Here is a 26,094-nt window from a genome sequence, read left to right as displayed (position 1 = left end):
GCAGGGGAGGGCAGTTGGGGGTGACCAGGCCTGCAGGGGAGGGCAGTTGGGGGTGACCAGGCCTGCAGGGGAGGGCAGTTGGGGGTGACCAGGCCTGCAGGGGAGGGCAGTTGGGGGTGACCAGGCCTGCAGGGGAGGGCAGTTGGGGGTGACCAGGCCTGTAGGGGAGGGCAGTTAGGGGTGACCGGTTTGACATGGGAGGGCAGTTGGGGGCGACCAGGCCTGCAGGAGAGGGCAGTTGGGGGCAACCAGGCCTGCAGGGGAGTGCAGTTGGGGGCAATTGGGCTGGCAGGGGAGCAGTCAGGCGTCGATCAGGCTGGCAGGGGAGTGGTTAGGGGGTGATCAGGCTGGCAGGCTGAAGCGGTTAGGGGCAATTAGGCAGGCATGCAGGTGAGCAGTTGGGAGCCAGCAGTCCCGGATTGTGAGAGGGATGTCCGACTGCCCGTTTAGGCCCGATCCCTGGGGAATCGGGCCTAAACCGGCAGTTGGATATCCCCCGAGGGGTCCCAGATTGGAGAGGGTGCAGGCTGGGCTGAGGGACACCCCCCCCCAGTGCACGAATTTCGTACACCGGGCCTCTCGTATATATATAAAATGCTAAATCTAAAAATGTTATATATCTAATGTTCATCATGGAATTACTTAGAATTGGTGGAAATTGGAAACATTCTACATGCTTAGCAATAGAAAAATGGAGTCTTAAAATCAGTTATTTGAGGCAGTACATTACTTACATTGCTCTTCATAAGGATGGGTAGGTTGATTGGTTGGTTGCTTGCTTGGACAGAAGTGTGAGAGGGGGGAGGGAGGGAGGCAGGCAGGCAAGGAAGTTATCCTTCTTAAAAAAGGTTTGCAGGCATTGAAAATTATAACTGTAGCCACATGAAAAATCATTATAGTATAATTTAATGTTAAGTGAAAAACAGGATAGAAATTACTTTGAGAATTGGCTATGGCACTTAAATCTGGAGCATCATATGAAAACACTGTGCATATAAAAAATGATTGGAAGGAAATATACATGATTTTTTTCCTGTAATGTGGCACATTTTTAAAAAATCAGAAGGATGAAAGTTTATTAAAAATTACACGAGCTGTTAGATTTTAAAATGAATGTGTTTTAACCTAGTAGTAACAGAAATGCACTATGGGTCTGTGATACTTTGTTATAAAGTTCTAAGGTAAACCTATCCATCCATTGCATCTATAATATGCTTCAGAGACACTCTTATTCACTTCTTGGGAGCTGTCCTAAGTTTAGATTTAGGACATAACCATTCATCTATTGTTGAATTCCTCATTCTAATTTAGTAACAGATAAATCTTGATAATAATATTTTTTTTCTGTTAAAATTACTTTACTGTATCTGTGTAGATTCAGAGTATTTATGTTTGTGGGTAAAGAGTTAACAGAACCCTTTTTTCTTCTGCATGAAAATTTGATCTCTGCTTAACTATCTAGCTCTGGTACCCTGAAAACCTGATAAAGATTTGGAATGTCAAGTATGTTACTAGACAACATTGCTTATAATAAAAAATATTCTGGATGGTCCTGGCCCTGTAGCTCAGTTGATTAGAGTGTTGTCCTGATACTCCAAGGTTGTGGGTTCGATCCCCTATCAGGGCACATATAAGAATCAACCAATGAATGAATGAATGAATGGAACAATAAATCGATGTTTCTTTCTCTCCCTCCCTCTCTCCCTTTTCCTCAAATCAGTAATTACAATTTTTTTAAAAATTTCTGGATCTGGATTGGGAAAACTACCAATACTTTATGGAACACTTAACTTTGGGCATCCCTGAGTTCATTGACTTCTATAACAGGCATGACCCTGGGGGTATGAAGTTTTTCTTCTATATCTGTCCCATATGTATCTCATCTTCTTACACATGAATTGGACTGCTTCAGGGACTCAGACGAAGAGAATTGCCCAATCCTGCTGTTGTGGCAAACTAGTCCCCACCCTACGTCCTTCTGAGTAGCTCGGTGTCATTGGAACTTAAAATGACCTTGCATGTCTGAATGTTTTGTTGATCCTAAGAAAATCCCTAGCGGGTAATCCTATATAATAAAGAGGGAATATGCAAATTGACCATCACTCTGCCACAAAATGGCTGCACCCACAGCGAAGGCTGAGTTCCTGTAACGAGCCTTAACAAACAATCAGCAGGGACCTGAGGCTGCGCCCCACCCGACCCCCCGCCCAGCAGGGCTTGACAGGGGACCTCAAAGTGTACCCCCCACCCAGTAAGACTTGATGGGGGACCTCAGGCCACGCCCCCTGCCCTGGCACTGGGCCAGGGCACCTGAGGCTGTGCCCCCCACCCAGTAGGGCTTGATGGAGGAACCTTAGGACACGCTCCCCGCCCCAGCACCAGACCAGGGGACCTGAGGCTGTGCCTTCCGCCCGGCAGGGCTTGACAGGGGACCTCAAAGTGTACCCCCCACCCAGTAAGACTTGACAGGGAACCTCAGGACGCACCCCCCCTACCCAGCGGCGGGGCTTGACAGGGGACCTCAAGGCGCAACCCCCACCCCGGCCCGGGCTGGGTGACCTCAGGCCGTGCTCCCCTGCCCAGTGGGGCTTGACGGGGGACCTCAGGCTATGCCCCCCACCCAGCGCCAGGCCAGGGGAGGCTGCGACCCCACCTGGAGGGGCTTGACAAGGGTGGGGCCGGCCGTGTCTGGATCTAACCCAATGGGGGTGGGGCCGGCCAGGTCTGAGTCTTGTGCAATTTTGAGGTGCATGTGGGTGGGCGGGGACTTGACTCTGGGTCCCGTGATGCACCCCCGATTCTGACAGAAGGAAGATTTTCATATACATTTTTCTAATTTTCTTTCTTCTCTGACACTTCTATTATAGAGAAAGGGCAAATAGTAATATTAAAATATTTCCTCTAATTAATCCCCTTTTAATGTGCATGAATTTCGTGCACTGGGCCACTAGTGTAGTGGTATAATTCTACAGTTAGTTTTTTAAAAAAATACATTTTTTATTGATTTCAGAGAAGGAGAGGGAGAGAGAGAAAACATCAGTGATGAGAGAGAATCATTGAGAGGCTGCCTCCTGCATGCCCCACACTGGGGACCGAGCCTACAACCCAGACGGATGACCTGACCGGCGTGGCTAGGCTCTACAGTTTTTAACTTTCTTTTCAAAGTAAGAAAAATAGTATTTTAACTTTATATTAGTTAATTCATTCAGTTTTATCATTGCCTTGGGAAGAATATTAGACAGGACAGACACATAGCTTTTAGTCCTAGTTTTTCAATAATGGATTATGTTACCTTGGACAAGTCACTTAGTCTCTCCGAAACACAGTTTTTCTTAAAGTGTTAGATAATGTGACCAATATCATATCTGATTTCCCTTCCAACTCTAAATCCTATAGTTCTCTGATGTCCTTATTATAAGTTAATTTTTAATCCTCTTATTTTTGTCGGAGCCTTCTAGATTTCTTTGATCCTGGCAGATGATCAGAACGAATATGAACTGCCTATGCATTAGAATTTAAAGAATTTAGATCAGTGGTTCTCAACCTTTTGGCCCTTTAAATACAGTTCCTCATGTTGTGACCCAACCATAAAATTATTTTCGTTGCTACTTCATAACTGTAATGTTGCTACTGTTATGAATCATAATGTAAATATCTGATATGCAGGATGGTCTTAGGCGACCCCTGTGAAAGGGTCGTTCGACCACCAAAGGGGTCGCGACCCACAGGTTGAGAACCTCTGATTTAGATGAAAAATACTGGAGGAACTTTGGGAAGAGAAAACCAATTAGAATGAAAGCTTGAAGAGCTTTTAATTACTTTAAAATTTCATCTCAACTCCTTTTTATAGGTTGTGAACTGGCTTGAAGGACCTGGATCAGAACAACTTAGAGCCCAGTGGGGGATTGGAGATTCCATTCGGGCTTCGCAGGCCCTACAACAGAAGCACGAAGAGATCGAGAGCCAGCACAGTGTGAGAGACTTTTCTTCCTCTGCACGTTACAATGCTATTCTTAATGTGCTAATTAGTAGCGTGTGTGATGCTAAGTGATAAGTTGCTATAAACTTTGGTATAGGACAGGGGTGGGCAAACTTTTTGACTCGAGGGCCACAATGGGTTCTTAAACTGGACCGGAGGGCCGGAACAAAAGCATGGATGGAGTGTTTGTGTGAACTAATATAAATTCAAAGTAAACATCATTACATAAAAGGGTACGGTCTTTTTTTTTTTTAGTTTTATTCATTTCAAACGGGCCGGATCCGGCCCGCGGGCCGTAGTTTGCCCACGGCTGGTATAGGAGCATAAACATACAGTATGTTTACTGTTTAGAGACCATAAAGGACATTTTGACCACTTGGTACATATTCATTTGAAGTTTGGCTGTGGTTTTTATCTCCAGTACAGTTTAATAACATATTTTTATAGAGACACAATTCATGTGACAGAAACCACAGTGACAGAAGAAAGAATGATAGTACAAAAACAGGACTTTCATCTATAGTTCCTGAGATAGAAACTGTGATTCTTAAGGTCATGAGTTGATAATTATTGAAGCTGCATGGTGCATGGGGTTTCATTGTAGAGTTTACTCTTGAACAGTGAGGGGCTTAGGGGCATGGACCCCCCCCCCCTCCTTCTTCCCCTCCTTTACTGTTGAAAATCTGCATGTAACTTTAACCCCACCAAAATTTACTAATAGTCTACTGTTGGCTGGAAGCCTTACCAATAACATAAATAGTTGATTAACACATATTTTATGTATGTTTTATATATTGTATTACAATAAAGTAAGCTAGAGCCGTGGTGAGCAAACCTCAGCTCGCGAGCCACCTGCGACTCTTTGGCCTCTTGAGTGTGGAAGTTTCAATCGCACTGTACGTGTGCGCCCGCACGTAGTATTTTGTGGAAGAGCCACACTCAAGGGGCCGCAGTTTGCCGACCGCTGAGCTAGAGAAAAGAAAATGTTTATTAAGAAAATCATAAGAGAAAATACACTTAGAGTATTTATTGAAAAAAAAAATCCATGTATAAGTGGACCCATGCAATTCAAATCCTGTGTTGTTGAAGGGCCAACTACTTTCTACTTTTGAATAGATTTGAAATTTTTCATTCTAAAAGGTTTGCAAAAGAGAATTGCACCATTTTAACCAATAGATGGCACTGCATTTCATTTTGAGAATAGGTTGATGCCGGATGAACATATTATTATGATGTTTAAGATAGTCTAACATTTTATTAAAAGCTTTCTTGTCTCTTTGTAAATAAAAGTGAACACTTTAAAACATGTGTTGGAATTGTTCAGGTCTCATGAAAGTCAAATTTCTAGTATATTGATTGGTTAATAGGAGTAGAATTTGGAGAAACTTTTAACATACCATTTTTGTATTAAAACACTTTGTCAAGTATTAAGTTTTAGATTCTTCCTAAAAGCATAATTCACAAATAAAGCTAAACATAAATTTATTAGCTGAGAATTGATTTATATTTTTTTAAAAGATCACTGGCTATTGTATGGAGAACAGGGAGTAGAGACAAAAAAATGAAATAGGAAGGCAGGAGGCTAACAGAATGGAGGCAGTATAAGTAATGAGAAATTGTCAGATTCATGGGTTAAGCCAGCAAGACTTGCTGTTGGAAGAAGAATTATATGTTTGGCTTTAGCACTATTAAGTGGGGAAGACTGGGAGAGAAGCAGGTTGGGAGGCTGGAAATCAGTATCTTTGGGGACAAGTTAAATTTTGGATATCTAAAAGTCACCTGAATGAAGATCGTTAGTAGACGGTTGCCTATCAATGTGTATAATTCAGGAGTGGGGTCAGGCATTGGGAGTTGTAAGCCTACTGGTGTTATTTAAAGGCATGGGACTATATGAAATCATCCAAACCCAATGAATATTGATTTAGAAGCAAAAAGAGAAGAGGGAGAAGAAATGGTCTGGAAATAGTAATGGGGCCTGAGGCAGCCATCTCTCTACTCCACCTCTAGGATTGTGGGATGTCAGCTGTGAAAACAAAAACAGCAGTTACTTAGGAGGGCTACAGGGCTAACTGCCTTTTCTGAGGGTGGACAGGTGTCATGTAAAGCAAGAGAGAGAAGGAAACAGAGGCCAGGGTGAGGCTAGAGGAGATTTTGTTCTTGGCTGGAGTGTGTTCTAGGGGTTGCCGTGAAGGATTTGGGGATTGGGGACTTTTCTTAATTTAAATGATTTTGCCTAAGAAAATTCTTTTGTTTATTAGTGTATATGGAGAAATTATTGAATGTCATGTAGGTTTCCATAAACTAATTTTATCCTTAATTTACTTTACAATGTCTCTATTATAGGAATGGTTCGCAGTGTATGTGGAGCTTAATCAGCAAATTGCAGCACTCTTAAATGCTGGGGATGAGGAAGATCTTGTGGAGCTGAAGTCCCTGCAGCAACAACTTAGTGATGTTTGCTATCGACAGGCCAGTCAGCTGGAATTTAGGCAAAATCTCTTACAAGCAGCCCTTGAATTTCATGGTGTTGCCCAAGATGTAAGTATCTACTCTTAGTGCTTTTCTTCTCTTCAAATGATCTGAATACTTATCTGCACATAATTTTTGCAGGTTTGCATGTCTCCTAATTATTTTCCTGGAACAGTAAAATAATGTACTGGTGGGGGAAATGAGATAAAATCTTTGATTTTTTTTTAAGTCAATCTGCATGCACCTAAACTTTTTTTGTCTACATAGAGTGTCCCAACTAGTAGATATATTTTGTTTTTATTGTTTCTCAATGTTTATGCTTTATAACATAGAATGAAATGGAAGTTTCATTACTTTTGTACATTCTGCTGACCTGGATATATTTCTTTGTCTTCCTGGTGCATGCATCTGTGTGTTCTGTCTTCCAGATAACATGTATTCTAATTATGCGTTCTTGTCTTTTAACAGCATAGTCTTTTTTCAAGTATAATTGTGATAACCTCATTAGATATAAACCTCATTAACCATTAAACACTTTAGATGCTGATTACATCAGGGTTATCTCTTTGGTGTCCCTCTGCTTTAGTTGTCTCAGCAGTTGGATGGCTTATTAGGGATGTTGTGCGTAGATGTAGCACCAGCTGATGGAGCATCGATTCAGCAAACTTTAAAACTGCTTGAAGAGAAGCTGAAAAGTGTTGGTAAGCAGATTTTAAAAATGCTGAAACATAAGGGTTCTTTTAAAAAATATTACCATGGTTACACAAGTCAGCATATACTGAATTAATAATTATTTACAGGAAAAATGACTATAAAAAAGGTTTTATGTTCTCTTGAAGGATGTAATTTATGCTAAAATTTTTATTTTTTTCATTGTTGGTCAATCACTTCCTTCATTGGACCGTTAGCCTTTCTTATTTACCCAGCTATATCTACAGGTGCTATGTCTTGCATATCCTATGAACAGTTATTTGTAGTGCATGCATAAACTGTAATTAGCTGTGAAGTGTTCTGTGGTAAACCCTGTATGCCCCAAACTGTTGTTTTATGCAATGATTTTTGTTGTTGCTATATCCTAACCTGTAAAAACATACTTGGTTTGGTTCTGTGAATTTGTTTCTCCAAACTGGAAATATTGCCAAGATTACATACTCTCTAAGCCTTAGTGAGATCCAGTCTCATTAAGCTAGTTCTCTCACTTGTCATCAAGGCCTTTAAAAATCTAGTAGAGATAAATACAGTGACTTTCCCTAGGTCATGACTGGAAAGGTAGACAGTAGATGCAAAAATGGAAAGTGGGGATGGGTTGAGGAGGACAGGGGGACAAAGGTGAGATAGGAGAAGCAGCAGAAACCGAGGGCAGAGATTTAATAGAAAATGGTAACATGTGATTGGACCAAATTAATTACTTTTTGAAAAGGATTTGAAGGAATGGATTTGAAAAATCATGTTTATATTGGCATTTTACTTGTTTGAGCCTTTGTTATTTTAGCAAATGACATGCATAATACACATGTAGTATTTAATATGCCAAATGAAATTTATTTGAAAATGTCAGAAAATTTCTTGAGCCACACTTTTTTTTTAAAAAAAAGAAAAGAAATTCCTGTATACGTTGGAGTATTGCAAACACCCTAAGTGTTGCTTCTTGTTGGGTATAAACTAGGTAGTACCTGTACTCAGAATGTTTAGCATCCTTTAACATTGCTTCAGTGATTTGAAGTCTTGCAACTGATACCTGTTTTTGAACAAAACATTTGCCTTGTTCTAAAAAAAATTGGACTATGTAAAAGCAGAAAGGAAAAAATTAAAAACCCTTACTGATTAAAACAGTAATTCTCACATTTACTGCTTTCTGTTTTAAAAATTAATTATTATCTATGGAAATTAGCCCTTTGGAAATTCTCTTTAAGGACAATTTGGCATTAGGAGGGTGGAGGGAGAATTTCAGTCTGAGTCACATTTAAAGGGGTTTTATTACTCGAAATGTTCAGAGGACTCCACCCAAGGATAGTTTAATATACAAACTGTTATACTTGGAATTCATGTGCAGTATCTGCTGCAAGGGTTTACTTGAGGGAGGGAAAGCACTTCCTTTGTTTAAGACATTAAATCTAGCAACTTTTGTTTTAGATGTAGGATTGCAAGGTTTGCGTGAAAAAGGTCAAGGTCTTCTGGATCAGATCTCCAATCAGGCATCCTGGGCATATGGAAAGGATGTAACCATTGAAAATAAAGAAAATGTGGACCACATACAAGGAGTGATGGAAGATATGCAGCTTAGGAAACAAAGGCAAAGTTTGACTACTTACGTTAATTTTTGCTAAGACAACATTATTAATTAAAATGACAAATAATATAATTTATATTTTTTATTCAAACTAAAAGTTTTTACCTGTTTATATAATAGGCATGTAGTAAGTTTTTTTGTGACTGTAATAATTACTGTATGTAATTATACTAACACATAATGGCAATTTGTTCAATTAACGAATGGGTACCTTTTCCTTTTACTCAGTAGTAAAAATTTCGATTACACTGAAATACTTTTTATTCCTATTTCCAGTGTAGCTTCTGACTCTTTTGTCTTTAAAGAAAACCCTTTTTGGAGAATTTTGCTTTTCAATTTTCATTTGGTTTAGTTGATGTTAAATGTCATCTAAACTGATCTGTTTCTTCATCTCAACTTCTTACTAACAAATTATCATACGTCCATTGTTCTCATATTTGCTGTAAAAGGATTAGACTATAGATTAATGTTTGTTAAAGTAAGATGATGGGTGAGGGTAAGATGATGTTTAGTTTCATTTGATACAGAATTAGGAATTTAAAGACTTCTTTAAAACTCAATTTGCAGTAGCAACTGCAAGTTATAGTTGTCCCTGTGCATCCAGGGGCATTGGTTCCAGGACCCCCACAGATAGGAAAATTCACAGATGCTCAGATCCTTTATATAAAGTGGTGTTGTATTTGCATATAACCTAAGCACATCCTCCTGTATACTTTAAAGCATCTCTATATTATAATACCTAATACAATGTAAATGGTAGATAAATAGTTGTTATACTCTATTACTTAGGGAATAATAACCAGAAAAAAAAGTCTGTACATGTTCAGTACGGATGCAACTTTCGTAGATCTTACTCCATAGCACAAATCAGCAGCAATGTAAGATATTTTTTTGTGAATATTTTCATGTTAAACTCTGCATCTTATACTAGGTCTCTATTTTTTCTGAACCTGTCAAACAATGACAAATGCTTTTCCATTTACAGAGCACTTCATGAAAACCAATGAGTGAGGGCACTAAAATAGGTTCTTCATCCCTAATATATCACCATAATTTTCACTACATAGTCATGTAAGCAACTACATAACTTTTTCTGAATATTTTCAATCCATGGTTGGTGAATCCATGGATGCAGAACCCACAGATAATGGAGAGCCAACTGTGTTTTGAACTAATAGATTAGTTCCATCTAGAAATTTTTGTACACCTAGAAATTTTAAAGTCAAGAAAACCTACAGAAACTCTCCCCTTACATCTTAGAGAAAACATTCACCAGGCAGAAATTCCCTCTATCCTTATATCTGCAAATTTATCCGTTTCACTATTCATTCTCCTCCCAAAGGATGACAGCCCTGCTCTTATCAAAGCCGATCCTTCCATGTACCCTCATGTCTCCTCATTCCATCAACTCCCATTCTCTACTCTGATCCCTGTCCCTCATTTATTTGCTTAAATATCTCCTATTTAAAAAAATGTAAAGAATTACACACCTTCCTCTTCAACTCTTTGTCTTCTAGCTCTAGAGCACTCCTTCCTGAAAGTGAAGTCATTTGAGGGTCTAATCTACACTCATTTTACTGTCTCACTTTCTCCAATTTACTTTTCAACCCTCTGCAGTCTGACTTCTCTTACCATTTCACTAAATCTGCTCTTATTGATGTCTCCAATGACTTTTTAGTTACCATCTATAATAATAAAAGCATAATATGCTAATTAGACCAGACATCCTTCCGGACGACCAGGATCGAGGCAGCCGCTGCAGCTGCAAAGGCCTGCTCTTGCATGAATTTTGTGCATCGGGCCTCTAGTCTATAATAAATGCTTGATCTTGCTCAAAATGCAGGAATACTTTTAGTCCTGACCTTGCTTACCCACTCTGAATAGCCTTAGACACAGCTGAATTTTTCTTTCTTCTTGAAACTCCCGGACAACCTTGTCTTCTTTGAAAACACCCTGTTGGTACTCCTCCTGGCACTCTGTTTCTTCTCAGTTTTCACTGTTTCTTTGTCCTCCTGCTAATGTCCCTGCTTCCAGGGTTTGTTCTGAAGCCAGATTTCCTCTCAGTCTGTGTTCTCCCTGGACAGTCTCACTACTTGAACGACCTTCTTTAATATCATGATTGAGTGGTTATTGCTCTGACACAAACCACTCTCCTGTGCTTTAGACCCATAATTCCACTTGCCTGCTGAGGATCTCCACCTGGATGCCCCATACACTCGTCAAACCAATGTGTCCAGGTTGGAATCATTCTCCCCCGCCCAAATTGCTCCTCTCCTTTAATTTCCTATCTAGGTTAAAGTTACCAGTGGCTACCAAACTTCGGGTGTATTCTAAAATTTTTACTCTTCCTCATCCCTACAGCCTCATCAAATGTCAACGTTTTGCTGTTTTGGTATCCTAAACATTTCTTTGTTCAAAATTTCTGTTCTCTATCTGTGGTTGTACACAGAGTAATGTTTGTAAAGTGCACTTCTAATTACACAATTACCTTATATAAAATCTCTCTAAGTGACTTCCTGCTTTCTCAGATGAAGTTCTATCTCCTTGGAATTGTGTAGGAGGTCATAATCCAGTCCTGCATAGTCTCATCTCCTGTAACTTTCCCCAAAATCACATGGTTGTTTTCATTTCCTGAATACCTCATGCTGTTTCATGCGTCCATGACTCATTTTCTGCCTACTGGATTCCCTCCTTCTTTTAAGGTGCTTACCCTTGCAATCCTTTTTAAATTTCTAAGACAAGTTAATCACTTGTTCCTCCATAGTCCCATCAATCTTTTACATGGCTCTACACTAACATTTATCACATTGTTTATGTAAACATCCAACTCCTCAAATGGGCCCATCTTAATACAAGAGACCACATCTTGATTTTTTCAAGCACATTACTCAATTCCTGACAATGTATTGAATACATGTATGACATCATTTTCATCTTTAAAGTGTCTTACATTGAATGTAACTTCAGATTTTAGAAATAAATAGCATCACTTTCCTTCAGTTCTTTGTAGAATTTTACTTTAACCAAGTTGCATTTTAATAACTTGCTGTGTGATTTTTGAAGGCATCTTTATAAAAATTGCCTTGTGACAATGACGTCTGTATTGTTATTAAGCCTTCTTTAAGAACATCAACTGTAGTGGAGCCCTGGGTCTCCTAGTTAACTAGTTATTGGTATTTGGGATTGCAATGAGATTTCTCCTTCCCACCTAAAGTACATAGAATTGCATGGGAATGAAGGGAATGGATCAGAGCTGAGTTAGGTCAAGTCACCTTAAAAGTTTAGGCTGTATATTATCCAGACCTTAGTAAATTTAAAAATACACTGTGTTGTATTTCTCTACACCCAGAGAGCTATAGCGGTTTTTTTCTTCTTAAGAATATAGGTAGAATTTTTGTGTTTCTTTTATTCAAAATTAGATATTACTCTGAGTAATGTAACACAATGAAAAGTATTACTTTTTTTTATTTCCTTGAACATCATCTTCTGAATTAGTATTTGAGAAACTTTGCATTGTTATCTTTGAAGCTAGTTTAATGATAATTGGCAATGGAGATTTCTTTGGGTTTTAGTGTGCTACTGCATTTATGCTTTGCTTCAGTACTCTGCAAAATCTGTGCTATTCTCATGAGGGTTTGTGATTCAGTATCATTCAGGTATTTTGAGGTTTTGATGTGATATACATATAGTTATCCTTAAAATTCTTATAAATTAATACAAAATAGTTACAATCTCCATAGTGTTGGATTAGGTATTTTAGTATACTATAATATGTGTGTGCTATAATAGTTATCAACAAAACCAAAATGTTCTAAATTTATGTTTGGGTTTATTAGATGTGAAGACATGGTAGATGTGCGAAGGTTAAAGATGCTTCAAATGGTGCAGCTGTTTAAATGTGAAGAAGATGCTGCCCAGGTAAGGATCAGTTGGCACATTATTTAGTTTTTTTTCTTAGGAGATTGATTTCATCTAACTATACACAACTTTTTTATGGTCCTAAGAAGGTAACATGAGGTCAGATTCTAGTTTAAACTGTTGAAATAATACAGTTTTGTATTCCCAGTTATCTTACTTGGTCTTATTTGATTTACCTTCTTAATGAAATCCTCTATTGAGCTAGAAATTGGGACTAGGTATTATTTATTATTCATCTGTTATCAGTTATATCCCAGGATAAAGGCTGGATAACACACTGCTTTTTAACTACAAGAGGGTTTTTCAACTAGGTAAACAGTTTGCTATCTTTTAGTATTTAGCATCAGAGTGCATCATTTCAGCTTGGTGTAGAGGAAATTTGTGATTTTAAATGGTAACATAAAATCATAATATAAAGAGATTTCAATAAGGTCTATATGTATGTAATCTATTACAAATCATGTGATAATAATTTTAAAAGAGTGCTTCCCTTTAATAGGCATTGTCTTTAGATTTTTAAAAATATTGAATAGGAGGCAAGGTCATTAATTCATGTAGTTTGTCATTGAAAGAACTAAGCTATTAGGAACTTAGGTTATAACTAATAGATTAATCAATCACATGATATGATTTTTCTTATAAATATGATATTTCGATATAATAAGTAAAGACTTATGAATCCAGCTTCACTGTTCTTTCTTTTCATTTAGGCAGTAGAATGGCTAAGTGAACTTCTGGATGCTCTGCTTAAGACCCACATCAGATTGGGCGATGATGCCCAGGAAACGAAAGTTTTACTGGAAAAGCATAGAAAATTTGTTGATGTCGCACAGGTGCAGAACTGGTTATCTTCCTTTCCTACAAGCTCAGTGTTTGAATAGCTTTCTGCATGATTATAATGTAACTTAACCCTCCAAGTCCCAGAAGGTTAGTTATGTTATTCCAGAAATATCACAGAACTAAGAAAATGTCAGCTGGTGCATCCAAACTTGTGAGGGTTTATGTTTCCCTGAATACAGGTTCTGTATGCCTTCTGTGATTTATGTTATATATTATAGGATTTTTTGGGCAGTCCAACTGTTCCTTCATGAAAGTTAATACAAAATATATGTTAATGCTTTATCTCACCAGCATTAACATTACAACACAGATTTTTGTTGTTGTTGTTGTCAAATGTGTCTTAATTAATTTCCCTAATAGTTGAGTTTACCGTGTAACAGTTGTGGTTTCCTCTGTGGAATACAAAGTGCCTGTTTTTACACTTGTCTCGATTAAATACTGAACAGACATTCTTTTTGGCCTGTGGAATTGAGCTGACTGAGATGGGGAAAACGGAATAAGAAAGAAACTTACTGAAAATGAACTAAAAGTATTGCTTCCCCTGCATTATTTATGCATGCCGATAATTTGTAGTAAGTGCCAGTGGAGTCATTCAGTACTGATTTCCAGGAGTGTCACTTAATGGTAACCACAGTCCTCCTGCATGGTCCCATCCCTCTTTTCAGAATTCTTTTATTATAATTCCATGTTTACTTTTTTTTAGAGCACTTATGACTATGGAAGACAGTTGCTACAGGCCACCGTTGTGTTGTGCCAATCTTTGCGCTGCACTTCTCGGTCATCTGGGGATACACTTCCTCGACTGAACAGAGTATGGAAGCAATTTACGATAGCATCTGAAGAGAGAGTACATAGGCTGGAAATGGCTATTGCATTCCACTCAAATACCGAAAAGGTTTGCTTTTTTAAAAATGTGGTCACAATAGTATTTATTGTGTATGTTTAAAATATGTTAATCTTAATGTAATATGTGCTTAGTCTGGTTTTAAAAAAATTGAAATTCTGTTATTTAAAGTTTGTTTAGATATATTATCTCAGAGAGTTGAAATCAAATTCTCTTAGTAATTGGTACCAGTGGTGGAGTATCATGGTTGGAGAAATTCAAAACCATTCAGTGGTCTTCTGTCTACAGTGTTACTCTTCTCACTGTACCTACTTCCCATAATGTGCTGTCCATTCTTTAGGAGGTCATGACTCCCATCTCATTCATATGCCAAGAAAGGAAACTTTGCTTTGGTACCTGCTATAAATTATCATAAATTATTCAAAAGGGTACTTTTTAATTTTTTAATGTTTAGAGTGTGTCCAACTAAAATGAGAATAAGGATAAAAATTAAAGCTTTTTTAGAATAACATTTTTATTGATTTCAGAGAGGAAGAGAAAAGAGAGAGAGAGAGAAAGAAACATTAGTGATGAGAGAGAATCATTGATCAGCTGCCTCATGCACACCCCCCACTGGGGACCAAGCCTGCAGCCCGGGAATGTGCTCTGACTAGGAATGGAACCGTGACCTCCTGGTTCTTAGCTCAACCACTTAGCCACACTGGCCAGGCAGAACATATTTTTATTTGTCATCTTTTAAAAAGTAATTCTAGAATTTATTATTTACTGCATTATTTAGTCTCAGAAACCAGAAATGAACATGCAGTGTTATTGGGCAGGTTTTCATAGAACTTTTTTCTTAACTCAGCACAGTGAAAATGTGTATCACCTGAGCTTTGCATTTCCATTCTGAAGAGGAACTTGATTATGTAGTTAGCTTTGTTTTGAACTCTTACAATGAAAGTTTATATATAGGGGATGTTTAGTACAATTTAAAATAGGAGAAATCAAAGTTTTAAATGTGATAGCCTTGTCTGTCGAACAAAAGAAATGTTTCCAGAAACCTCAGGAACTAAGCAGATTCTGTCTGTGTTATGAAGTACATTTGTTGGGAGATGTTCATAGTAAACTCTTTCTGACCTGATCACTGAACTCCACACACAGGGAAGTGTTAAAGGAGCCTAATGATAATGAATGAAAGTATGCAAAATGGCTTAACTTGCTTATCTACTGATTATTTTAATGAAAACTTTTTATTCGAGTATAATATTAACATAATATACAGATCATAAATCATTAATTTTAACAAGATGAGCACACCTGTCCAATCAGTGCACTGTTCAAACAACAGAATGCTACCAGCACCTCAGAGGCTCCCCACTCCTTTCTAGCCACGCTGCTTTTGCTGCCCCTCCCCCTCTCCAAGGTGACCACTGGCCCTATTCTAACACCACTGAAAACTTTTTAGGATGCTGTTTTTAAAGGAATCAGCAAAGGCATTTTAAAATCTAGACCACTTTAAGAAGTTGTATAAGAATATATATATATTCATATTAAATAACAAACTGTTTATTTTTCATTGGCTATAATAGAAAATTAACATTTCTACTTCTTCTACTTCATGGCCTTTATCATACTTATAATAAACTTGATTTAAGGTTATTTTGCTGTGCAAACCTATGGTGAAACCTTTTCCTTTTGACTGTGTTCTGTTTTATACCAGTAAGCGTAAATATAATAACTATAAGCAAATTGTACAGTATGATTGGAAAAATATTTAAATTAAGTCTAGAATTTTGGACTATAAATATGTTCTTTATGAGCTACAATGAAATAAACATAATTGGATTAAGTGAAGTATGTTGCAAAAATAAGTACTTTTTCTTTTTCCTTCCTCAAATTTTTCGAGGTTTTTTTTGGAGTTAAATTTAAACGGTAATAGTTAAGGAGAAACAAATAATATCTTTACAAGGGCTGTAGAACTTCCCTATATTTGAATTATAACCATAGCAGCTTACATCAGTTAACTCAGCAGATCAGTTTTTAAAATAACTATAAATGGTGTAATTAGGCCATCAAATCAGTTATGTGCTTGTACTTGGAGTATATGTTGTTTTGCATTTATATAATTTTTCATTTTTGAAGTCTGTAAAATCTGGAGGTCAAAATCTATATCTCATTTACATCCCAAGCACTAAGTAAACATATAATAAGTGTTCAATAAATTGTTACTTAATGAATGAAATAATACTTCTTAAGTACAATTCAAACTTACTTTCCAAATAGTTTTCTAGTATTTTTCCCCCCCAGGAATCACTGTTGATCTTTTTCATATTCCAGTTATGTTAGTAGGGATTATGTATCTCATTTTGTTTGAATTTTTTGAGGCAGTTTTGTCAAAAATAGATACATTTTTTACAACGGTGTACATGAAGATGCTAAAATAAAACAAGATATAAACACCTTCAATCTGCTAAATTGGTTTGAGATTTATTTCCTTTTTCTCTCTTGATGTTGCCCTTTTATTTGTTGCAGATTTTGCAAGACTGTCCAGAAGAGCCTGAAGCTATTAATGATGAGGAGCAATTTGATGAAATTGAAGCAGTTGGGAAATCACTTTTGGATAGATTAACTGTTCCTGTAGTTTATCCTGATGGGTATGGTGCATGTTCTTATAATTTTACTAGAGGCCCGGTGCACGAAATTCCTGCACTCACTAGGGGTGGGCTAAGCCCGGATTGCATGAGGGCACAGGTCAAGCTGAGGGACCCCGCCGGTGCACGATCATAGCCGGGGAGGGATACAGGAGGTTGGCCAGTCGAGGAGGGACAGCAGGAGGGCTCCAGGGCATGTCCAGCCCGTCTCGCTCAGTCCCGATCAGCCGGACCCCATCAGCAAGCTAACCTACCATTTGGAGTGTCTGCTCCCTGGTGATCAGTGCACGTCATAGTTAGCGGTTGAGTGACCTTAGCATATCATTAGCATATTACGATTTGATTGGTTGAATGGACTACCGGACACTTAGCATATTAGGCTTTTATTATATAAGATCTTTTAATCTGTGAGGTCTTTTTATCAGTGAATTCATTAAGAGGAAAACCTGTTTGTTTTAAAAGCCAAGTCAATTAGCTTTGGTCCACATTTTTAATTCCTACAATAAACTGATTTAAAATGAAACGAAATCTGAACTCGGCTCTTAGCAGCAGTAGCACTTGATACTTGCTGCCATCAAATGTGTTGCTTCTTCACAGCTTGTTGTAGAAGAAGGATCATTGACTAGGTTGACATCCTGGGTTCTAGCCTTGACTATGATGATAGGGACTAGGGTGACCTTGAGCATCATTCAGGGAAGGGGTAGGGACTAATGTTTAGTGAGCTCAGTATATGCCCGGCACCTAGTTAAACACTTCACCTTCATTACTTTGGCCAAACAGTGCCAGGCTAGTGTGATTATTTCTGATTTACAGATGAAGAAACTGAGGCTCGAAAAAATGGAATAAGGTGTTCAGGATTTCACAGCTTCTAAGTGGAATTAGGATGCAAAGTCAGATCTTTCTGGCTCCAAACCCATTCTCTTTTCACTGTGCTCTGTGCAGTACCTGATTCCATGTTTCTTTTCATTTCAAACAGTCGATGATAAAGATATGAAATAATCTCATGCAAATAAATGGGCCAGTAAATGAATCAGAAAGAGTTTTACCCTGAGCATTTAGACCTTCTCAGTGAAGATGATTTAGAGGTAATCGAGAGGATATTTCATTCAAACGATAGGGAAACCAGACCATTGAATACATCTATCCTTACATTTTAGTATAGTACAATGGTTAGGATTGTGGATTCTAACCAGTTGTCTTGGATTTAAATATCAGCACCACCACTTAGTTGCTGTGATACTTTGGGCACAGCCACTTAACCTTTCCTGTGCCTCAATTTTCTCATCTAGAAATAGGATTCATACCTCCTCAGATTATAGGTGCAGGGGAATCATATGAGGTAAATGTATATAAACTACTTAAAACAAATCTGACACATAGTGCAACTATTGCTGTGTCATGCATATCAAATGCTTATTTGGAATTGATACTGAAAAGATATTTTATTCTCTTGAACGAATATTATTCATCGTCTAATATAGAGATAATTACTAGTTGTACCTAAACTTGAACAGTCAGAGCCTATAGTCATGTTATACATCTGCAATGTATACAGGAGAATAAATCTTAAAATTGTAAGTTGAGCTAGTAACAGTATTAGTGTGCTGCTTCTGGTTGTTCCAGGCCAGAACACCCAGCCCTCCCCAACCCCTATGATTGCATTTCACAGCCAATTGTCTGCCAGTCTCCCTTCTACTCAGGTCAGCCTGGAAATATCTTTCCCTGGTGTTTTTTGCTTGAGCTTCTCCTCCTGTTCTACAAATAGTTTGTGTGTCATTTCCTCGTCCTTTTAAGATAAAATAAGTTAATTCTGTATTATTCAAATTTGATAACCACACCTTTAATAATTGGAATTTTTATTCCATTTCATACAATAATTTGTGTCATATAAAATCTGTTTGATGGTAAAATTATTCAGATTTGTCTTTTGTAACATTCTCTTGGGAAAATATTTAAAAAATGTTTTTTCTGGAGTCATTGCTTAAAGACCCAGGTTCAGATCTTAGTTTTTCCACTGTGTGATCTTAGTTAAGCCACTTAATTTTCTATACTTTCCTTTTCTGATCTAAAAAATGAAGAGCTTAAACAGATAATTTTCAAGAATTCTTCTACCTCTAAAAGATTCTGTGACTCTGAAAACAGAATCTTTGCAGGTAGGATAAAATTAAATGATTTTTCTATGTCGAAAATGATACCTTAACATTAAATGGATATTCATTTGGTAACTATATTAGAAGTGAGTGTAAATAGTCCTTAGCACTGAAGAACACAAACTTTGGATTTGTGTGTGCTATGGACCCCAAATTGAAAAACAAAAATATCAGTGTTTCATTGATATTTGCATAGCTTGGTTACATTATTGAGATTATCCTAAGTACACTTAATATGACATTTATACCACTAATATATTTGTCTTGACATTTTTTAATATATTTTATGCCATTTAAAAAATGTTCCTCCTACTGAATTACTACTCAAAGATAAACAGTATGATCTACAAATGAACTAATGGCTTATCACAGAGGTAATTTTTATGCTAATTTTTTGCTTCCTTTTGTATTTGCTGTGGTCAGTGGATCTGTATTAATGTGAATGGGGTTTTTCTCTTTGTTTTGATTTTTAGAACTGAACAGTATTTTGGGAGTCCAAGTGACATGGCTTCTACTGCAGAACACATCAGAGACAGGATGAAACTAGTTAGTCTCAAAAGACAGCAGCTGAGACATCCTGAAATGATGACAACAGAGAGCTAATGGCAACCAGCTTCCCACAGATCTGCGTTCACAATAATCCTGCATGTCATCGGCATACTGCAGCATTAGCCACAATACATTAAGATACATTTCACAGCCAAGATAAGCCTCATTTCTTCCCATTACACATTTCTCTCTACATGTTAACACCTTGCAACTACCAAGGCATAATTATTTAACATGCTTTGAGACCATAGACTCCAAGTATCTTAAAAGAAGGAACTATAAACATTGCACTGAAAACCTGCTTTAAAGCTTTACCTGACCTGTCAGTTTGTAGATGAACAACTGATAATAAGCTTTGAGTGGTGCTAATAAGAGTTTAGGAATTCTCTATATAAAAATAATTGCCCTTCCTCCCCAGGTGATGTAGTAAATTTAGACTATAGTAAAATGGTTATTAGTAAACAGTGGTGTCCTCAAAATTTTACTTTTTAATTTTTCTTCAAAATTGATTATTTTTATTGTGTCAGTATGAAGAAAACATTCAGATCTTTGATATATCATAGTCATTGAAAGACATTTTCCTATTTGTAATGATAATGTATTAAAAGTTGTTTGTGCTTAATAAAAGGCTTCTTTTAAACATCGTATTTAATTTGGTGGTTATATCCTATTTCCAAACATGAGTGCCTTATTAAAAAGGGCATTCTTAGGATTGTGAGGATGGTTTAATACTTGTTTTTTCAAGTTGGTTGCATGTGTTTTAGCCTGAAGATTCATATGTAAGCATGTGTATATAATAAATAAGCATGTTTTATCATGAAAAATTAATTGTAAAGAACAGTTTAGGTCTTTAAGAACTTACAAGTAATGGGAATACTGTTTCTAATTTTTCTCTATTTCAACTTGAAAAAATGTTATTCAAATTATTAACTACCCTGCAGATACTTTGTTTTGGAGGAGGAGGCTGGGGAAGAAGGCATACACAATTACTTAAGTGTAATCCTCTATATCAGAGTTATCTTTCTGGAACTAAAGTAGCAGTTGTTAAGTTTAATTTCTTATGCTAGGCTAGAAGCAAAATTCTGAAGTCTAATGAAAAACTGTGCAGCTCTTTTAGATACAAGATTTATAAAATGCTAGTGCTTTTAAGTTTATATGGTAAATACATATAATTTAATTTTTGTTGAAGAAAATGTTTTTTGAAAAAGATTAAAAATAATTTTTTAGTGCATAACATAAAATTATGCAAACAATTGTATGCTGTTTCCTTTTTGTCTTCAAAATGCTCATGTATCCTCCAGTGTAAAAAGTTCTCTCTGAGCCTGCTGGTTTCTCTAGCCTTTTTCACACTGCCAGACTTCTTGGAGAGATCCGTATCCATTACCCCACATCCTCATTGCTCAGTGCTTGGCACCTTGCAGTCTGCTTTACACAGCACTGCACTGAAACTGTTCTCAATGGGCCCCAATTAGTGAATTAAATGATTTTTTTTCAGCCTGCATTCTTATCCTCCTCTGTCTGCAACATTTACACCATTGAGCATCCTTTCCTGGACAGTGCCCCCACATACATCTTGAAGATAGTATCCTCTGCCATAACTGTGAATGCAGTCACATCACTCTTACCAGTATTTGAAATATATGTACAAATGTGCTCTCTCAGGTTCTGTCTTCAGAATGCTTCATAATCTCATCCCTAGGGTTTCTATTTTATCTCAATTTCCTGTTATACATCTGGCCCAAAATTCTAGATCTTTCAACTACCTACTTGACATTTTGCCCTAGATAAAGTTAGTTATAATATTTTTTACCTTTCTCTTCTTGGAGCAATTTTGGTTAAAGGTGCCACCTTTTTTTCTAGTCCAACATGCCAGAAAATCTGGGGGCAACATTCGAATGCCCCCTCTTGTCTTGTGCTGTCACTGCTTCTGAGAACACCCAGGAAGTTCTTTCTATATTTGATGATCCTCTCAGTCTTTTAGGGCTTGACTTCTATGAGCATAAACTTTTGTGATTCTTCACTGTAGTCTTCATGATGGTGCTAACCACATGCTACAATGGTTACATCTACTTGCGACATTATAAGCTCTTTTGAGAGAAGGAATCTTGCTCATGCATAATAGTTGCTCAGTTTCCCTGAATGTAAATATTTTTATAGGCATTAGTAATAATCCCTCCTGTTGTAGTTTGAGGTATGTTTCAAACATTTTCTAACAGTAGGACTGAGTTGTGAGTGGATCTATTCATAAGGAAGTCATTTGGTATTTTAGATATGTTGATATTAGTTAATTTAGATATTCGGTTACACCTAATATCTCTTTCTTCTGAATTTTGGAGTAGTTTGAATGTTTTTATTAAGACTTCTAGAAAAGGACTGGATTGTAAGTAATGAGACTTTCACTTCTACCATCAACTCACCTGCTTATCAAATGAGTTAATTTTTATATGCCTTAAGCTATCCTGACTACAACAAAAGTAAAGTAAGGCAGTATCTAGAAATGTTATTTGTAATTTGAGTATTTTAGATGAAGCTGAATGTGCTTGTAACATAATAAATATTGTTGCTCTTCATTTGTAAATTTGCTGCTTTCTATATGTCAATCTGTATATACACATACCGTTATGAATGAAAACACAACAATGCCCTAATGTGATTTTTTTCATAGTTCATTTAGAAGGAAGTAACTGCAGTCTTTGAAATCGCAAGCTTTTTGTATGTAATAAATTAGCATTGGCTGGCAAATGGAGAAAGAACCATCGTTTCTAATTGGTATATGCCACAACTTTCCATTACTTTAGCCCATCTCAGGGACTTATTGAAGTGTTAATTGGGCTAGTTTTAGTTTGGTTTGGTTTGATTTGGGGGATTTGTTTTTCCTTCTTACCATGTATTTATTTGCTCCTGTGTAAATTCAGTATTGGTAGTTTGGGCATTTATTTACGCATGTCTAGCCTAGCAGTGCTATAATGCAAAGATGATTAATTTCATCTCAGATAAAACTGGTTTTGTTCCCAGGCCTCATTGTTGATGACCTTATTCTGCTAGGGTGACATTGGTGACACGGGATGAAACTGTTCAGCCTGCCAGCTAGGATGTTGATTTTAGGTCTAGGATTCATTGCTGTGGAGAATACTGGATACATCTCTCACTTTATAGGCATTTAAATTGGCCAGTGTTTCCAAGTATTACCTAGGATTAATGTGTTTGTTGTTTGTCTCTTCACCTGACCAGTTGACATATGGTGTGCTATTTAGTTTGTTATTTATTTAGTGGCATACTGCTTCATATGAACATGACAATTTTATGGTAGTGCTGAGCAAACCATACTTTCTGATATAAGCCCATTGTAACCAATGGCATGATTGTGAGATTAGCCGAACCTATCTCACTATACAGTCTGCTTTTGGAGAAAATAAAGAGTTCTTGACTACATTTTAGTAAGTTCCTTGCCAGAGAGATTGGATAGATATTACTATGTACTATGGTTGTTAAAGTCCTCCATATCTTGAACCTATTAAAAAGGGTACAACCCTAGCCAGTTTTCTCAGTGGGTAGAGTGTTGGCCATCGGACAGAAGGGTCTCGGGTTCAGTTCCGGGTCAAGGGCATATACGGTTGCAGGCTGGATCCCTGGCTCCGGAGGCAACCAATCGATGTGTCTCTCTCACATCAATTTTTTTCTTTTCTCTCTCTCCCTCTCCTCCCACTCTCTAGACATCAGTGGAAAAATATCCTCAGGTGAGGATTAAAAACAAAAAACGGTACAGGAAATTAACATCAGTAAATATCATCGATGACAATATTAACATGATTGGGATACCTTTGCTTAAACCAGTGATTCTCAACCTTCTGGCTCTTTAAATACAGTTCCTCATGTTTGACCCAACCATAAAATTATTTTCTTTGCTACTTCATAACTGTAATGTTGCTACTGTTATGAATCGTAATGTAAATATCTGATATGCAGGATGGTCTTAGGCAATCCCTGTGAAAGGATCGTTCCACCCCCAAAGGGGTCATGACCCACAGGTTGAGAACCGCTGGCTTAAACCCTCCCCCAAAGGGAAATTTCTCTAGGATTAAAAAGGTGGGCTAAAACAAAGCTGAATACAGTTAACCTAATTAACAAGCTTACCAGTGTTAACTTTCAGTTCTAAAAATAAAAAGCTTCAGTTGGGAGTGGAAGTACTCTTCTGTAGGGTAACCAATACCTTGATAAGGCAAAATGAAGTACAGATTTAACATGACATTATTTGACTTCAGTATGTGCTACTGGAAAGTAGTTTTTGCTAATAAGTATAAATGATGGCAAGATCATTAAATGCTAAGTAATAGAGTGAATATAATGCAAAGAGTTAAGTTTGACTACTTGACTTAAAAATCTAGCTTTGCCATTTACTGACCTTGGTAAAAACCACTAAACTTCTTCCCTGTATCTGTAAATTACAGACATCATATCAAATAATATCAAGAGTGAAATGCAATCATGTTTAAAAAATATTTTGAAAGCTAAAATGTTATCCAAAATGGAAATTATTATTAGTATAATCATCCTTTCAGAATAGAAAATAGGGCATTCTTTAATTCTGCTTTTGCCTTAGATGACAAGCATGGGGTCATGTGGAAATAGCACATTGTTTATGCTCACTTCCCTAAGCTCTATTTCCCTGACATTCAGAATTGCTTACTGAAAATACTAAGGGTGGTTGAGCTTATGGTTAAATAACAAGACTTTTAAATCTGACAGATTAACTCTCTATGGCAGTGTGGTAGAGCAGCAAGAAGCAAGAAAAGTGAAGAGTGTCACCTGCTTTGAGGTTGACAGGACATGACACAATTCCATTAATAAATAAGTAGAGGAAAAGCATACCTGGAGTGGATCCTAATGACCCAGCACCAATCTATAGAAACAACCAGAGCACAGACCTGTTAATATATTTATATTTATAAAGTATCCCAATCATGAGGTAGAAAACATGACTTGAGACCACCCTTAGTTCTGTTAGGGTTAGAGAAGAGAAAGCTTGATAAGCTTTAGCAGTGATAAGAATAGAAAAAGGTGTAACAGAGATTGATAGAACTAAGGATCCTCTGTGAGAGCACAATAGGGGAATGATTAAGAATGAAGAAAGTTCACAGATACGATACTGTAACATGACTAATATTACATAATCAAGATGAGTTTTGTTAGAGGACTCTTACGGAGCAGTACATATGATACCTGTATATAATGATACAGGAATTTTTAGCAGATAACTAAAAATAGTTACCAACTTCGAGGTAAGAATAGTGTTGTTAGTGGATTTTTAGTCAGCCCTGTGAAAAACTTTCTGAAAAAGGGCTATTGAAGTCTGAATCCATTCTTAGTGAATCTGAAAGAGGCACCTTAGAAGTATTTACAAGTAAAATGCCATCTCTCTAGGGTGTCCCCCAATTGTCCCTCAGAGAGACAGGAGGATGATTCGGATGTCCTTTCACTCAGAACATAGAGGCCTGTTCACTAAGACCCAGGCTCACATCATGTTTTGGGTCTACATGTCTTTTCTGATAATTACCCTGGTTCTTTTTTAGTTCAGAAATCATGGTAAAAACAATTTCTAAGCTTGACTTTTCTCTTGAGAATGTTTCTTCATCTTAGTTCTTATGTTAGTCTACACAGTGAACAAATTTGCTTAGAATGTATGAAAATTTATATATATATATATTGTTTTTGAACCAGCATAGATTTGAGAACTCATTACTCACCTCACACTCTGGAATGTCCTTTCACAAGCTGTTAAGTTTCTAAATTGACACTGATTGGAAGAATTTGATGGTTATATTAACATGGGATCAATAATGAAAATTTTCAGCAGCATTTTTTGATAAGCTTGTACCCTGGATTTTTTCCCCAACAGTTTATTATAAAAAATTTTCAAACATAAAATAGTTAAAATTTTATAGTGTACTCACCATTCAGATGCTAGTTCGCATTAATTATGCTTGTATTGTCACATATCTGTCCATCCAATTCATCAGATCACCTTTTGATGCATTATAAATTTCAGACATCTATACACTTCATACTACTTCCACATACCACATCATTATTCAACATTTGCTTATGCTTTCTTATGTAAAATTAGGACACGACAAAATGCATAAATCTTAAGTGTGCATCCACTGAGTTTTGGCAAATCTAATAGAGTGCTATCAAAATATAAAGCGTTATCAGAAAATTCATACATGGCCCTTTCCACCCCACTCCACAAAGGCACCACTGTTCTTTTTCTATCACAAACCAAATTTGTTTTAGATCTTTGTGTAAATAGAATCACACAGCATGTACTCTTTCTAGAAGTACCATGTTTGAAAGATTTATCCATGTTGTTTGGTGTATTGGTAGTTCATTTCAGTTTTATTGCTGAGCAGTATTCCATTGTA

The 26,094-nt window shown here is 37.0% G+C and overlaps 1 protein-coding gene across 1 annotated transcript in view; it reads left to right on the top strand.

Moving 5' to 3' along the window:
• Positions 1-20,788, top strand: part of SESTD1 (SEC14 and spectrin domains 1) — a 65,201-nt gene extending 44,413 nt beyond the window's left edge. The window contains exons 9-17 of the mRNA XM_014546426.1: positions 3,851-3,973; positions 6,323-6,517; positions 7,035-7,149; positions 8,582-8,741; positions 12,575-12,656; positions 13,367-13,489; positions 14,200-14,391; positions 16,855-16,976; positions 19,597-20,788. Of these exons, the coding sequence (XP_014401912.1) occupies positions 3,851-3,973; positions 6,323-6,517; positions 7,035-7,149; positions 8,582-8,741; positions 12,575-12,656; positions 13,367-13,489; positions 14,200-14,391; positions 16,855-16,976; positions 19,597-19,726 (1,242 nt within the window). The 3' untranslated portion in view covers positions 19,727-20,788. The remainder of the gene's footprint in view (positions 1-3,850; positions 3,974-6,322; positions 6,518-7,034; positions 7,150-8,581; positions 8,742-12,574; positions 12,657-13,366; positions 13,490-14,199; positions 14,392-16,854; positions 16,977-19,596) is intronic.
• Positions 20,789-26,094: the final 5,306 nt, after the last annotated feature.

Source organism: Myotis brandtii, unplaced genomic scaffold, assembly GCF_000412655.1.
Source record: "Myotis brandtii unplaced genomic scaffold, ASM41265v1 scaffold112, whole genome shotgun sequence".
Lineage (NCBI taxonomy): Eukaryota > Metazoa > Chordata > Mammalia > Chiroptera > Vespertilionidae > Myotis > Myotis brandtii.
The sequence above is the reverse complement of the archived record's forward strand: the minus strand, read 5'-3'. Positions and strand labels throughout refer to the sequence as shown.